The sequence below is a fragment of the Momordica charantia genome, assembly GCF_013281855.1.
Source record: "Momordica charantia cultivar OHB3-1 chromosome 9 unlocalized genomic scaffold, Mcharantia_2.0 BLBB01000009.1, whole genome shotgun sequence".
Lineage (NCBI taxonomy): Eukaryota > Viridiplantae > Streptophyta > Magnoliopsida > Cucurbitales > Cucurbitaceae > Momordica > Momordica charantia.
The window spans coordinates 29766750-29783015 of NW_028275167.1; the positions used below are offsets into that span (position 1 = coordinate 29766750).

Below are 16266 nucleotides of genomic sequence, written 5' to 3' on the forward strand. Positions count from 1 at the left end.
ACAAATATTGCTACCAAAAAGTTCAACTAGTTAACACATATATCACCGATCAAAAAGTTGGAGATTCAAATCTCCACTTCTCTCAAACAAATAATAATAAATAATCAACTAAAATCTTTCTATTTCTATTGAATTTTTTCTGAAAAAGTTAAATAATTAAAGACAAAAATGTAATTACCCGAAAAAACCAACCCAAAGCTACTAAGCCTAGGTAGTCATCAATTCTTGTTCAACCTCATATTTCTCAGAGAGAGAATATTTAGCAACAACGAGAAAGATACAACCAACCAGACCAAGTTTAACCAAAGACACAGGACCCAATAAATTTCTTTTACTATTGCCCTTATTCTTGGGACTTAAATCGGGATGCTGAGAAGGAAGAGCAGAACGGGTCATCATAAAAGTGGAGTATAAATCAATATCTGCTAAAGTTAAAGCTGGCTTCAAAGAATCCTTTACCGTCTGAAAATGGCGACCACAAACAACACTGGCAGTTATATCTTCTCTTAAAGCTACAATTCCAGCTTCCCTACACAGGCCCTCCAGTTCAGCCCCCGTGAAGAGCTCTGTATCCTCTGCTATTTTCTTGAGGTCGACGTCACTTCCGATTTTCATTGGACGAGTATGAACGCAAAGTATCTCGTGCCGGGCTTCTAAATCCGGTGGAGGAACATAGAGCACCTAAAATTTCATTAGATACAGGGGTGTCAATATGACTTGACAGATTTTTAATATCTATACTTGGACATAAAACTGGAGCAGGTAAGTTTGGATGATATCCTTCAGTAAAATATGATATGGAAAGCCCAACTATCTTCCCGTTAAGACATGAGAGCATAAGAATAGAATGTGTGGATGTCTCACCAAGTCGAACCGTCCTGGTCGCATAAGCGCAGCATCAATCGCATGAGGACGGTTTGTAGCAGCTAAAACAAGTATTCCCTGAGCAGTCGAGACACAACTCAAAACAAGGAGAAACCAAGATAGAAGTGGAAAAATCTCTAATCTCAAGTGCCAAAGAGATGAAGGGAATTATAGGATATCACACTCACTTTAGCTTCTTCAAGACCATCCATCTCAGTTAACAACGTAGATAAAAGCCTCTCCCCTACTGCAACGTTGCCGCTTGAACTCCCACCTCTAAAATTAAATAGTAACACTAAAGAAGTTTATAGCAGGAATAATCGCAAGAATTCAGGCCAGTTGGAAAGGGATTAAAAAATACATTACAACTTTTATTTAAATTTGGAATCATTTTACGTGCCCAACCACAAAAGAACCTTAAAATTGATCGTGCTAATCACTAACCTTTTGGCAGCAACAACATCTGCCTCGTCAAAAAATATTATGCTTGGTGCAGCAAGACGAGCTCTTCTAAATGTGTTGCGCAGTAGAGCCTCTCCCTCTCCAACATACATTGAAAACATCTCTGCACCACTGATTAATAGTACATGATCTCAAGACATGCAGTTCAGTTACGTACTACTTCAACTAAAGCTTCATATGAAAACGAACAAAGTGGGGAGAACAAAAAGAATAGTTGTGTTAAAAATCAGAGAATGGATCTTAATGTGAGAAGTACAATCAAAATCTCATAGCAAGAAAAGAATCCAATGGTTTGCTTGCAGTTCGAACTGCATGAGGGAAACATTGGCAGGATATTTTATTCTTACATCTGAGTTCAGAAACATAAACATAACATCAGAACTGTCTATCAAAGAATGAAGTCACAACTAGGCTATATCTCGAGGAGTCCACGTCTTATTATTCACATAGAAACAAGTACATCATCCTATTTGAACAAGATATAAGAGAAAATTATTATGTGGATTGAAGTCAAAATATATCTACGAGCAATACAACAGCTAACCGCTTTAACTACCCCTTTGATGGGATATTCTTTTTGAAATTGGTACTTTTCTCTGAAGTCCCATGTCCTTTTAGATTTGAGAAATTCAAGTTGGATTATCCGACTATTTGGTTAAAGAAATCAATTTTGTCCATTCAACATCATTGGTTCGGCTGTCCATTTTCACAAACTGAAGATATTTCTACACTCTACAGTTATCGATCTAGAAAAAAACTGATGAAACCAAACTGACAAACATCCCAACATGTCACTGTGTTTGGTATTGTGTCTTGTCCATGTTCATGCTTCTTTGATTGCTTGCAATAATGAGACGACATTGCTTGACAAGGTCATTGATACTCAACATTTAAACTCCACTTCTTATTCATTATTTTTCTTTAACTCAAGTATCATATATATTTTTTTAACGGGGATTCAAAGCTTTACTCCCCTATAACCAGGGGCACCCGCACTCACCCGAAAGCCTACAAGGAATCTTTGTCGGGCCTACAAGGAATCTTTGTATTAAACTCACCAGAAGGTTTGAACTTGAGACTTCTGAGCCGGTATGACCAAGAGACCCCAAGTTTATTATTAAAATACACACACAGCATAAAGAGCTTTCAGATGAGAACACAATGTGAAATATGGGCGGAAATACCTGAGTGAAAAAAAGGATGCTTGAGCAGCATTTGCAGCTGCTTTAGCGAGGGTTGTTTTTGAACAACCAGGAGGCCCGTACAAAAGAATTCCACGTGCAGGTGATATACCCAGCTTTGAGAAAGAAGCAGCATGTTTGATAGGCCATTCAACTGACTGCTGTAGCTTTTTCTGTTTACAATAAATAGAAAGTTATAATTAATGTTCAATGAAAATTTGCCAGAAAAATCATGTCATACACACTTTCAAATCTTTAAGTCCTCCGATATCATCCCAAGTCACATTTGGAACTTCGACAGTGACACCTCTAGTCATGCTTGGGCCAACAACAGATCTTGCATGCTTCCAGTCTTCTGTTGTCAGAGTGAGAGTAGCATTCTCATTTGTACCTGAACACCTTTGCAATGCAGCCATAGCAGCTTCGCGACACAAAGCTTCCAAATCAGCTCCTACAAACCCATTGCAAGATGCAGCTATGGCACGTAAATCAACTTCTAGATCCAATTGAACCTTCCTTGTGTACAGCTGAAAATGGTTTTATGTAAAAGTCATTAACCACAAATAGTTTTTCCATCAAGGCATAATAACTCTCATTTACTACTAATAACGTCAAAAATACACTGGACCAAAATGCTCATATCTCACAGGTTTAACTGAATAAATGACCTTTCGAGATGGGCATAGTCAATGTATCACTTACCCTTAGAATCTGATGCCGTTCATCTTCAGTTGGTGCTGTCACTTCTATTTCAGCATCAAAACGCCCCGACCTTCTAAGTGCAGGATCAATTGCATCCACTCTTTAACAAAAAGACAATATCATATATGTTAGCAGCTAAGAAAAAAAGTGAAACATAACAGGAAAAATTATATAAATAAAAATTAGCCAGTTAGTCAGAAGTTATTCTGATGCTAAATAACCGACTAAAAAGAAGAACAGTGCTGCTGTAATAATATTTTGTCTATGTAACGAGACAGTATGAGTTGAGAGGGAGAAAAGGAGAGATCTTAAACACATTATGCTTGACAGGCTTTTAGGCTACAAGATTAAAAAAAACAGTCCCAGGATGTTTTCTGCATATTTTTACTATAAAATACAGCTAGCACCTTATATTTCGCAGTATTGCAAACTCCAATGATACATGTACAAGTATTTAAAAAATAATTATAATATGCAAATTAGATGAAGTTAAGGCAATATTTTAATAATTGCATATTTATAATTATTTAGTTAAACAATAAAAGATCTCTATTGCTTTATGATGCTGTATGGAAAGATCCATACCCAAAAACAGTAGAAATTCTTTCTATGGGAGATTAGTCGCAAAGCCATAAATACTCATGATAAGCTCCAACATAGGATGCCTTATACGTGTACCTTTCTCAATGGTGCTCTATTTGCAAGAAAAGCTCCGAAACACACCACCATATTTTTGTCTCATGTGATTTTGCTGCACTTTTCTAGGGTATTATTTTGACAAAGTTGGATGATCTGTGGTTCTTCCCTTATAAGTTATATGTGTACCTTTCTCAATGGTACTCTATTTGCAAGAAAAGTTCTGAAGCACACCAGCATATTTTTGTCTCGTGGTTTTGCTGCAGTTTTCTGGGGTATTCTTTTGACAAAGTTTGGATGGTTTGTGGTTCTTCCCAAGGATCCTACTTTGTCTCCTTGAACTTGTTCTGGTGGGTCATTCTTTTAAAAGTGAAAAAGTGCTCCTTTGGTTGAATGTTATTAAAGTCTTCTTATGTGTCACTTGGCAAGAAAATAATAAAAGAATCTTCAGAGAAAATGAGCCATCTTTCGATTGGTTTTTTTATGCAATAGTTTATTTGATGGTTTCTTGGTGTAAATGTTCCCCTATGTTTCATTACTATAGCTTTCCTTCTCTTTTATCAAATTTGAGAAACTTTTTGTGACTCCCTTGGATAGGATTTCTCTTTTTTTTTTTAATTTCATACCACTTATCAAAAAAAAAAAAAAAAAAACAAGAACAACAAACAAACAAGAAGATAACCTGTTAGTTGATGCAACTACAACAACTTGTGGGTCACCAGATGCTGATTGCTTATTGGAGTCCATCAGTATAGAAAGTTGAGTGGTTATACGAACATCTTGCTCTCTCCTGTGAAGTAAAGCATAACAGAAGAAAAGTAATTAACAAGGACTTCCCCCTTTAATCGTGGGTAAATTAGTTATAAATGGCTTTCAGATTTTCCCCTATAAAACTTTTTAATCATAAAACCAAAAAATATATATTGATAAAACTATGGTATAGTACGATAGCCTAGAAGATAAGGCATCTTCAAAACTAAAGTAAAAAGTACAACAGAAAACTCGTTCCAGAGTAAAAACTAAAAAGGGGGGAAAAAGAAGAGAAAATTAAACTCAGTTAAAGAATCAACTTTCCTCAGGTCTGCAATTGATGTCTTAAAAGAAGGATGTCCAATAGGTGCTCTCACTCTAAAGCTATGGCACAAACTTTCGATCTCCCCAACTTATATTTTGCCTTTCCTGATGGCATGGAAACACCTTAAGTCATGCATTTAGATAGATGTTGGTTCAAGAAGCAAGCCCAAGTACTTTGGAGGAGTGCTACTTGTGCTTGGCTTCGGTAGTTGAGGTGGAAAGCAAAAGAAGGCACATTCATGATACTCAAGGACCCTAGGAAGAATTTCTTGGACCTTAAAATCTTTTGGCTTCTTCCAGCAGTCTCCTTTCACATTATTCATCGTAGTTATTTAATTTCTATTATAGCTACCAATTGGAGAGTTTTTAATGAATCTGGCTTCAAGCCAGTGAGAGTGCATCCCTCCCTCTTCATAATTTTTCCTTTTCCAGAAAATTTTGTTTCTTATCCCAAAATAAGAAAAATAAAAATAAAATAACTTCATAATTCAAAGGATGAGATGTACCCCAGGTCCCCAATGAAATTAACCCCTTCAAGCAACTCCTTAGAAGGGTTTCGTTGTCACCTGCACTCATCATATATTTTATGTACACCTAACCTCACAATTTTCCTTTACCCTTATTTTCTTTTGGAGTAGATAACCACAATTAAACCTGCTTATATATTTCACTCTATTCTACAAGAAAGCATAACCATAATTGTTCTAGAGTTACAATAACATCATAAGTTTTCATTACCTAGAATCCCGACGAGGACAAAGCGCATCAATTTCATCTATAAAGATAACCGATGGCTTTCCTGATATTGCATGGGATGAGGCCTTGGAGAAAGCCTCACGCAGAACTTTTTCACTTTCTCCAGCATGTGCTCTGTGAACTGAATGTGGACTGTATAATGTAGTGAAAATGAAACCATGGTGACAAAACAAGTTTAGGGGAAAAAAGTAATACAAAACAGTAAATCCAGAATTTGAAAAAATTAATCATTAAAAAACTTCATTGATTTGGTTCGAAGTAAAGCACGAATTACTTTGGTGCTTCCCTATCCTACAAATTTAAGAAAGGAAAAATGCAGCAGAACCTGATAATGGTTAAATGGGCACCACATTCCTGAACAACTGCACGTACTAAGCTTGTCTGGCAATGAAAAAGGTTTATTCACCAAGGTTAAACTTACACATCCAAAGCGAACACTTAGAACACAATAGATAGGATGTTTCAAAAAAATCATAATAATAAGTTTAATATTAAAAGAACCATCTCACTGTCAAGTTTCAACTGCGTTAAAGTATTATCTGGAACAGAAGATCAAAATCCAAAACTAATATTCAGCTGTATTTGGCTTACTGCCGAATACAGACATCTCTTGGGGAAGAAATAGGGAGCTAATTTCTTGGTCTCAAAGTACAAGAGTGAAGCAAAAATGTTATTTGGTTGCTGCGGGAGCTTTAACAGGCTGAAACAAGATGATATGTAATTGAAAACCTATTCTCTAAACATTTTCAGTTCCTCTCAAAATTTTCAGTACTGAAAGTAACAAAAGATGTATATACAATACAACAAGGAACTTGGAAGAGCTGCAATACATAAAGCAGTCACCAGCTTACATTTTCCCCCTATGGATTCAAACTTTTCAAAGCAAAATGCTAATATAAGAGTGAAGATTATTTGGGGGCGGCGGAATGAAACTGGAGTGGTAAAAAGGAACTACTGTTTCCTTGGAGAAAGTAATCAAATAGTTATCAAAACCAAAACAGACAGCTACAGAACAAAACAGTGTAAAACTAGTATAGATTGAATGTATACCTTGCCAGTACCAGGGGGACCGTATAAAAGTAGACCTCGTGGCCACTGTTAAGCATCGTCATAAATTCAAAATTATATTAAACAGGACTCCAGTTAAATTACAGTCAATAAGCAACTCCAAAGTCTATACGATGGAACAGAGAGAGATTTGTCTTACTCTTAGACCAATTTCTCGAGCTTCTTGCGAAAATAGTAGCGGGAACACGATCAATTCTCTTAGTGCTTGAAGGGCCTCGGAGTTTCCAGCAATCGCTTCCTCAGCTCTCCACTGGTTCTCGCTACCATTACCATGATTACCACTCCTAGAGCTCTGATCCTCCATATAAGAGCACTAAAGAATTCACCACTAAATCCGTATTCGAACTCAGAAGTGAAATTCTTCTCAAGACCAGAACGAAGTGAGCTAAACGACTAAATACACATTGAAACTGGATTCCTCTGCCGTTCCTCTAGTTCCTACACCAAGCCTACACTGCTCCGCACTTCAGTATTCCTTCCGTTTTTTCTTCTTAACAAATCAGATAAACTTCTGATGAAAGAGCTGATAAATAGTTAAGTACCTTCAGATAAAATTCGGAATGATGGGATACAGTCTGCAGAGTCCTTTTCGCTTCCGAGATATGAGGTTACTGTTGTCGTTGTGCTTCGACTTGCTATATAATGTAAAGGAAAGATGGTGATGGAGAGCTTCGCCGCCTCCGGCGGTGGGCTTCCAGGGATAAAGCTAAAATTCCCCACCGTGGGCGGCGACTGCTGTCTGAGGTTTCACGGTTGCCTGCCTGCAGAAGACTAAAGTTCCCTCCAGAGAGCTGGGCTAGTGAGTTTGGCCTTGGGTGGGCGTGCGGCGAGTTTTTACTTTTTTCCCTTTTTCTTTTTTTTCTCAATGACAATTCTATGATAATTTACATAAAACAATTACAAATTACGGATAATTACAAATATGGCGATTGACAAATGACAATCATCGCATGTTTAGGTTAATTTGTGATTTATTATACATTTTTTAATATAAAAATTTGAGAGTATAGGAGTTTGTACCTCGACTGGCAGTAATTTACTATATTTACTGAGATTATAGTTAATTAATATTTAAATTACTCATACTACTATATAAATTAATCAATGGTTTACTTGTCCTAAATAGTGTTACATTTTATCTACAAAAAAAATAGTGTTATATTTGCAATTTTAGTTTAAACAAACGATATATTTGTAATTATATTTTAGAAAAACGCATATTTGCAAATATTTTTATTAAAAAAATGATATCCATTAATTTTTTGCTTTTGTTACTTCTGCGAAAGAAAAAAAGTCTCTCTTCTGAAAATAAAAATGATAGTAAATAGTTAATATTTAATTTGATTTTTTTATAAATACTAAGATTTTTATTTTTATTTTTATTGCCAAAAAGGGAGGGGGAGAAGGATGAAAAGAATGAAAGAGACTTGAGTAACAAAATACTTGACCCAAATGCAAATGCAGTTGATAAAACACTTGTGTCATGTGTGCGCTAAACTTTTTTCAAAAAAAAAAAAAAAAAAAAAAACCTTGTGCTCAAAGTTATTCTTCAATAAACATTCAGCTCAGCTCAATGTTACATTACAAATTCCTAAGATGGCTACACCAGTCTACAAGAAGAGCGGGTTAATTCTAGTCAAAATCAAAATACTGCTCAAAATAGCTTAGATGCAACGGTGTTAGTTCAATTGCCAGTTCAACAAAACCAGATTCTCTTCAACTTATCCTTATAAATAAAACTCAGCTGCTCGTATGCTGCTTGATCTTCACACTCCCTGCTGAGGCCTGATTAGCAGCTCGGTTGCTCCCGAAGTTCTTACGGTTTGATTCCCGCGCAATCCTTGAGCCAAACTAGAGTGGAGTCGAATGTGGATTAGGATTACAGAAGCATCTAAAGAAAAGTATATGTGTCCCCCCTGGCTCCGAGTCAAAGTTACATTTAATCAAAGTTCTAACAAGTCGAGTCGAGTCCTTTCGATATACCAATCATATCACACAGTTTTTGCTTGCAACCGATCTCATAATATTTTAGTTGTTGTTAAACTAAGAGGGTGGTGACTAGAGGAAAGATCAAGTCATTAACATACCTGTATTGCTCTTTTAGCTAGAGCTCCTGCTTCATGCAGACCAAGTAATTTCGCGACCTTCAAATATATAATGTGGATGCTGTTAAGGTTATTATTTTGGTATATCCATCTCGAGTAATTTATCTTTCATTATTATTATAAGGTGACACAATGTCAGTTACTTTCTGATCAGGCCTACTTTTTTGAGTTAATAAAATTCCTCCATAAAGGAAGAGGCTAGCAAATAATTATCAACACTCTCGATGATTGTTTAAAGAATATCTCTATCCTTTCAAAATTTTCAATACTACCATTGACCTTTCATAGAGGTTTCAAAAATACATTTTCAACAAACATCCGTTAATATTTTAAATGAAAAGTTGACTCAACAGAATTAAAAATGACGTGACAATTAATGTGAAAGTCTTGCCTGGATTAAATGTGAAAATAGAGAAAATGTGGGAGAAGCTATCGTTTTAAAAATGGGGAATGAGGACAAAATTGAGTAAACAATGGAGAAGCATGGAGGAAAAAGAGAATAAAGGTGGGGAAGCTTCCACGTTAATTGTCACGTCACGTCAACTTTCTATTTTCTCAAAAGTACTTTTGAAATGCTTATGAAAGGATAAGGGTAGTAATTAGTATTGAAACTTTTTAAACAATAGAAGTATTTTTTAAACAAATGGCAAATTTCAAGGTATTTTTTTTGTAATTTAGCCTAATATTTGCTCATATGAAAAATATCATTGGAGAATGAAATTTAAGTGGGAAAAGTAGAAGAGACCTCCCTAAGTATCTTCTTATCACCGGTTCCGACAGGTTTCTCAAGGTCAGTGACCTCCCATAGAGGAAATGATAGCAATGTATTTATAACGTCTTCATCCAAAAATGGAAACCTAGCCTGAGAAAAGGAGCGAAATTTTAGTTAAATGAGGAAAAAATGAGACATGCAACAGTAGCATTGGCACATCATTTCTAGGAAATACCTCCTTGCCATTATCAGCAATACATCTATCATCTCTCCCTAGATTTCTCTTCCAGATTCTCTGAATATCCAATTTCATTTCCTCGTTTAAAAGATGCCAGCTGAAGGGAACATTGCAGGACACTAAATTATACACTGCAAAAACATTTTTATGGTCTCACATTTTACCAAAAATGAGCTTTAACAAATATCCAAGTCCTATGCTTGTGCATGAGCATGCTTAAAGGAAAAGGAACATCTTCTATGTTGAAAAGACACCCTCCCTAATATACAAGTTCTTCTGATGTCATTTCTATCCCCATAGATGAGGTCGAATCTTCACATTTCTATACCAACAGATCAAATGATGATAAAAAATAATAAAGGTTATGCAATGAACATCAGAATGTGACAATGCAGTATGTTCTAGAAATTATAGAAACGCAAAGCTTATGTATGAAATGACAACAGTTTACACTTACCCCCCTTGTCTAAATTTTGTTCGATGCCTACCATAGCCAGCACATTGCTCATCAGCACCAGAACCAACCAAGAGAATTTTGGCCTCAGACTTGTATTTAACACGTCGATGAAACTTCTCATCCTTGTCAATTGCTTCGTAAATCCAACCATTGCCACCAGAGGCCAGCCACAAAGCAATTCCAATATTCAGGTCCTGCAATTAAATAAAAGGTAACGAAGAACTATCAATGGGATGATACTAGCCACTCAGTCTACCAAGCTTAAAATTTGTTGCATTGAAGTCAGGCACACAAATTTTAAGGGTGGGGTTTATAATGAGATATGAATTCATCTTGACCAGAATACTTGCAGAAAAAATAGCCAAAAAAACACATGGTAGAAAGGATTACTGTTTTACACATACGAACGTCATCCCCAATGGTGATAACTGATAAGACCTTGGATATCTAAACCCTCCCACTGCTAATATGGAATACCAAATATCTCCCGTCTTTTTTCCAAATTACTAAATATTGCAGGCAGAGTGAAAACCTCAAGTTCAAACCCAATAAGCATTAGTCATTACAACAAGGATTATGAGAACAACCCAAAAGTTAAACAGAGTTAACAGTCCATGGACTCTCAACCAAAGAGGCCACAAGTTCAAAACCCTTAAAATCATATATTTGTGATATACATATCACACAGCAAATGTGAAGGGTTTAACCATAATTTCGTTTTTTTAACCCAATAAACACTGAATTGGGCCATAATCTCATTTTACTTGGAGCATAGGAATAGATTGGTGATTCCATGCAATATAATAACTCGCATCAAGGCAGGTCTATCAGAATGCTAACATAAAACCAAGTTGGCAAACACTAAACTATATTATTTACTCAACAAAAGTAGGGTACCATGTACGTATTTGCAGGATTTATTAGAGACATGACATGCTTGGTTTCAGAGGTCAAATCTGACAAATCAGCATCAACCTCGACCAGCTTCCACCTAAAATTTTAAATAAAGTGAGGGTGTAGAAAATAAAATAAAACATTCCACAATCCACATAAGAGGAAAAGAAAGAAAATGTAAGCACTAGCAAGATCGCTGTTTCAAGCACAAGACAGAGTGAAGGGCCATGAAACTTTCAATTTTTTTTCCCCTACTGCAAATCATATCTCTTAAGTGCTAGGACATAATATATTATTTTGATTGAAGGAAGTCACCGGTCTTAACTTCTAGAGAATCACTAACTACAGATAAAATTTTATTTATTCTTAGACCCATTTGTTTTCCAAATTATTTTAGTTGGAGTTAACTTTGATTCCAAGGGACTACTAATAAGATATTGCAAGCCCAATAAGATATTGCAAGCCCAGTAACCAAAGAAGATGCCAATGAAATAATAACCCAGATTCTACTATCTTATCCGAAAGATGATAAAACAGACCTACCCTGAAAAACAGTATCATGCATTTTATTTTCGTTTTGTTTCCAACTATATGATATCACCGGACTCAAATTAGCAAAAACTTTCAAGCATAACACTTTATTTTCATTTTTGTTTCCTACTTCATATTTTTACTCTGTGGTTTTAGTAAACTAAAAAAACTCCACATATTTAGCACTAAAAAAATTGACCCACAATAAGGACAATGCAAAACCCAAGATAAAGCTCAGTAATAATGCCTTCTTAGAGGTGCAATCCTTCTTAGTTCCTGAACTCCAGCCTTTGCAGAGATTCGATCAGGTGCAGAACAACCATCAAAGCTGACATTAAGAAGATCAATTTCATCTGTAGAGACGATGAGACCAATTAATCAACTAACTGGGACTAGGCATTAAAGTAACATCACTTCATTCAGTATCTCGGCCCCCACACATCAAGTTTAATAATAGAATATGATTGACATTCAGGTGAACTAATAAACACTTACAACAGGCATCTAGGCACTCATCCAGTAATGCTGCTAGTATCATAGAATCCAATCCACCAGAAAAAAGAATGGCCACTGGACCAAGCTCGGCTTTTCTGGAAGCAGATGTTGTGCCCTATGCATTCACAATAAATTTCTCCCTTTCAGACTTTTTTTCTTTTTTTGGGGGGGGATAAGAAACCTGTTATTAAGCAAAAGAGGAAAGAAAACAAACTAAGGGCGGGGGTAGAGAGAACCCCACCCAAACTAGCTATATAAAAGCTTTCCAGTAGTTCAAAAACATGGAAAGAATGTAACTACAAAAGAATTTACTGTAATTTAGGCTTTAGCAGTGTGCTTGTCTCTTCTATGAGTGTTTGCCACCATTAAGACATGCCAGTAAATATTATAAACTCTATTAGAAAAGAGCTTGTCCAGAGAACTATGGAATACACGGGTAGCCTCTAACCTGTGCTGATTTCACAACTAAATAGAAGAGAAAAATAAAAGAATGCCAAAGGTAACTAAATTTATTATTACCTAAGTCTTCAATGACAAAGTTTTAAATCGCAAGTGCTTAATCAGCAAAAATACATGCTGCAAAACTATGCTTGTGCACTGTGCAAAAATTTAAGCAAACCAAGAGAGAGATTTTCACGGTAAAACAAAACAGCTCAAAGGAAACACATGCTCAGAAGTACTATCTTAATACAAACCAATAGAAGAGCCACAGAGTGGAATTTTGAACCTGGAAAACTGTGTAAAGTGAAGTACGCCGGATCAGAGACTTTCTTAGAGCATCCAACACAATCTCCGCAGGTGTTGAAACAGGAGCTTCAGTACTCCCTTTTCAATCAACAAAAGCAACATCAAAGATGTCGAGAAATTACATTCTTCATCAAAACCAGATATTTTTTTCATTGACAAGGTGGTAGTGACAGCAAACAAACTACCATAAGAATTGGAACTCTGGTTTATAAGTTTTGGTACCACAATGAAAAGGAATCATAGATACCTGATATGGATTGCAAGTTATGTAAACATCCAGAGTTGCATTCATGCTGTGACAAAAAATCCTTGAGATATGAGGCGGAGATATTTCCAGGTTCAGGTTCAATACGAGTTCTCTTCCACTCAACAAGTTCTTTCAGTGACTCATTGGTCCACTCATGCTTTTTGACTGCACCGACCAGGCAACAGTCCCTGCTCTGAGCATCAAAAGAGATGCTATAAATCCCACATGGAAGTTCTTCCCAGAAGCTCACTTCACAAGTACCATTATCATCATCAAGCCCTGCAGATAGTATAATACCACAAGCACAAAAAGAAATCATTAATAAGCAATAAACTGACTACATAACACCAACAGAAGATACGTAAAGTGCTACCATGCACAGTATACCAGAGCTGTGAAATATGGAAGAAGCTGGTGATACAGAAGACAACAGAAACCGAGAATCCTCCACTGTTGGCCAGTGAACAAGAAGACTTCGCCTACCAAAGGCATCGCGACCAAACCACAAAGTTTTTGCTCTATCCTAAACATGATAGGTTTGGTTAAAAGTGAACGACAAGAAAACACAAGGATAGACGGTGCACAGGGCCAGTTAACATAACAGAGAAACTTACCACTAACAGTTACCTGCCAGTAGATGATTGACCATGGCCCTTGAATCTTTGAAAGAATATCTACGATTGTGCTTTGTCCCTTACCTTCACCGTTACACGTGCTTATATCTAAATTAAAATTGCTGGCGCAACAAGTCCCTAGAGCTTGCATAAGAGTTTCAGCATCATTTTCATCACGCTCAATGGGTATTCCTCCAAATATTTCGCCTTTTGAAAATGAAAACGATATGAAATAAATTTATTATAGTTCCTGCTATAATAGTTAAAAATAAGATGGACCCAAAAAAAAGGACCTAACTGGTGATAAGGTTCTGCCGGACCAGATATATAAGACGCAGCATATTCATATGGCGTCATAAATGATCAATGTCATACGCAACGGAAAAGGTATAATCAATGAACAAATTAAAAAAAGCCAAATGTCGAACTTGAGTAAATAAGTTTCTGCATAAAGCTTACCATTGTAAACAAGAATATTGCGGGAAGCATCCATCAGTGGCTGAACAATAGGGTTAAGCCCTCTAAGCTGCAACGTAGCCCCTATTAAATACAACTCCGCAACAGAAGTGGGATCGCTATGACTGTTCTCTGATTGAAGAACCAATCCATTTTCCGAACAGAAGCAACTATTTTCCATCTTGTATCGATCATTTTGATTCTCGAATGCATCTCCATCATCAACCCTCTCAATGAAGCACTCAAACAGATTTTCTTCGCCATGACTAGAAGATTTCGACGAGATAAAAACCTTCACTCCGCCTAAGCTATCGGGTCCCCTTCTCCGCAACGCCGCCTTAAGACCATCTATAGGAAACTCGAGCTGGAGCAGGAAAACGAAACTAAAATCAATACATAGCCAAAAAGAACATCATACAAACCCAAAATCGAATTCGCGCCACAGAAATTAATCCAAATTATAACGAACTGTATAACTGAATGGGAAGAAATTGAGGAGTCGTAGAATTTAAAAGCTAAAAGATGACTCACTTGCTCGTGGACTGGGTGAAGAGACGGCGATCTGGCGTCTACATGCAGAAGTGACAAATTGAGGCGAACGCCAGAAAAAATCAAAGCGATTCCACACATTGCCGTCCCCGCCAGCGAGAGCGTGGCCGTCGCAGTTCCCTGAAAATAAAACGATGCGAAGATGGTGTAGGGCGTAATTTGTAAATATTTAAAATAGTTGTGTGCAATTTAAACATCTGCTTCCGTAGCATAGTGGTAGTGCGTTCGCTTCGTAAGCGAAAGGTCGCGAGTTCGATCCTCGCCGGGAGCTGTTTTTATTTGTTGTCAATATCGTATTATTTTGTTCCGAGAGCTCTTTTTTTGTTGCAAAAAAATCATTCTAATTTTTAAGTGTCATCGATATTGTATTTATTTTATTCCGATAGCTCCTTTTTATTATTATATATTAAAAAAATAATTCTAATCTTTTGTCAGAATATTATATTTATTTTTTTCCCATACCTTTTTTTATTGTTTAAAGAATAATTACAACTTCTAAGCTAATGCAGCATTTTTAATACATGTATACTTTTTTTTTTAGTTTAATAGCATATCATTGAACACGGTATTTATTTTACTCCTATAGCTCTACTTTTATTAAAAAAACCAAACAAACAATTATAATGTTTATGCTAATGTAGTCTTTCTAATAAATTTATGATTTTTTTTTATATTTTAATAACATGTCAGAGTGGCCAAAACGAGCATGACTCAGCAATTAAATGGTATATATCTCCAACCAATAGGCTGTGAGTTCAATATCTCATTCTCACATATTGTACTTAAAAAAGACACGTCGGAATGAAGATCCAAACTTCTAACTTCTTAGTTGATTATATATAGTTTAATCAATTCAATTTATCATTTTTAGTACAACATGTGGGGTTGGAGTTCGAACTCAATATATTTTAGTTGAATATTGGTTCTATAATCAATGGAACTATATTTATGACATTTGAGTTACAGTAGGAACGAACAGATACAACTAATATAAGTATATTAAAATACTTGACTTAACCACGGTTAAAATAACTTTTTATAGCTCGCATTTTTTTTATAGTATTGGATTAAATTGTCAATTCTAACATAGTTTATTGGATCGAACATCTATTACTATCGTGACGTAGATGATTCAACTCCACGACCATTACACTACTCCACCATCATTACACTTAAACAAAATAATGAGTGAAATTATAAATTTGGTCAAATGGTTTAATTTGGCATTTGAGATTTTAAATTTTGATTTATATATCTTATTAAATTTTCAGTTACATTCCTACAATTGGGTTATATTTCATCATTTTTATCTAAATGGTCTTTACCCATTTTTAAAATTCCTGTTTTTTATTAATATACTTTATACTATATATGAACTTTAATACAGACAACTAATTAGCCAATTAAATAATATAAATTCACTGTCCCATAAAATATGTGCTAGTATGACAACAAACATGACTATTTTAGAGCCTTTG

General features: G+C 35.7%; 2 protein-coding genes and 1 non-coding gene across 6 annotated transcripts; 1 reads left to right on the forward strand and 2 right to left on the reverse strand.

Moving 5' to 3' along the window:
* Positions 1-97: 97 nt before the first annotated feature.
* CDC48B (cell division cycle 48B) lies at positions 98-7578 on the reverse strand. 2 transcript variants are annotated; one of them, XM_088117945.1, is made up of 13 exons: positions 7286-7578; positions 6883-7192; positions 6726-6770; positions 6001-6056; positions 5658-5807; positions 4528-4635; positions 3210-3309; positions 2753-3034; positions 2511-2680; positions 1309-1437; positions 1053-1140; positions 865-942; positions 98-681 (listed from the first exon to the last, which is right to left on the reverse strand). In XM_088117945.1, the coding sequence occupies exons 2-13, from the start codon at positions 7045-7047 to the stop codon at positions 208-210; spliced, it is 1845 nt and encodes a 614-aa protein (XP_087974071.1). In that variant the 5' UTR covers positions 7048-7192; positions 7286-7578; the 3' UTR covers positions 98-207. The 2 variants fall into 2 exon arrangements, with proteins under 2 accessions (XP_087974071.1, XP_087974072.1); XM_088117946.1 differs by having other exon boundaries at positions 6883-7197.
* A 695-nt stretch (positions 7579-8273) lies between these two features.
* Positions 8274-14930, reverse strand: LOC111017558 (Asparagine synthase family protein). Of its 3 annotated transcripts, none has more exons than XM_022293350.2 (14): positions 14771-14930; positions 14243-14603; positions 13797-13990; positions 13557-13692; positions 13170-13448; positions 12903-13000; positions 12176-12290; positions 11928-12033; positions 11153-11246; positions 10256-10449; positions 9796-9895; positions 9594-9710; positions 8831-8887; positions 8274-8594 (listed from the first exon to the last, which is right to left on the reverse strand). In XM_022293350.2, exons 1-14 carry the CDS (start codon positions 14867-14869, stop codon positions 8484-8486), a joined length of 2061 nt encoding a protein of 686 aa, XP_022149042.1. In that variant the 5' UTR covers positions 14870-14930; the 3' UTR covers positions 8274-8483. The 3 variants fall into 3 exon arrangements, with proteins under 3 accessions (XP_022149042.1, XP_022149041.1, XP_022149043.1); XM_022293349.2 differs by having other exon boundaries at positions 8274-8659; XM_022293351.2 differs by lacking the exons at positions 8274-8594; positions 8831-8887; positions 9594-9710 and having other exon boundaries at positions 9795-9929.
* A 57-nt stretch (positions 14931-14987) lies between these two features.
* Positions 14988-15059, forward strand: TRNAT-CGU (transfer RNA threonine (anticodon CGU)). The gene has a single exon. It is a non-coding gene; the product is annotated as a tRNA-Thr (tRNA).
* The last annotated feature ends 1207 nt before the right edge of the window (positions 15060-16266 follow it).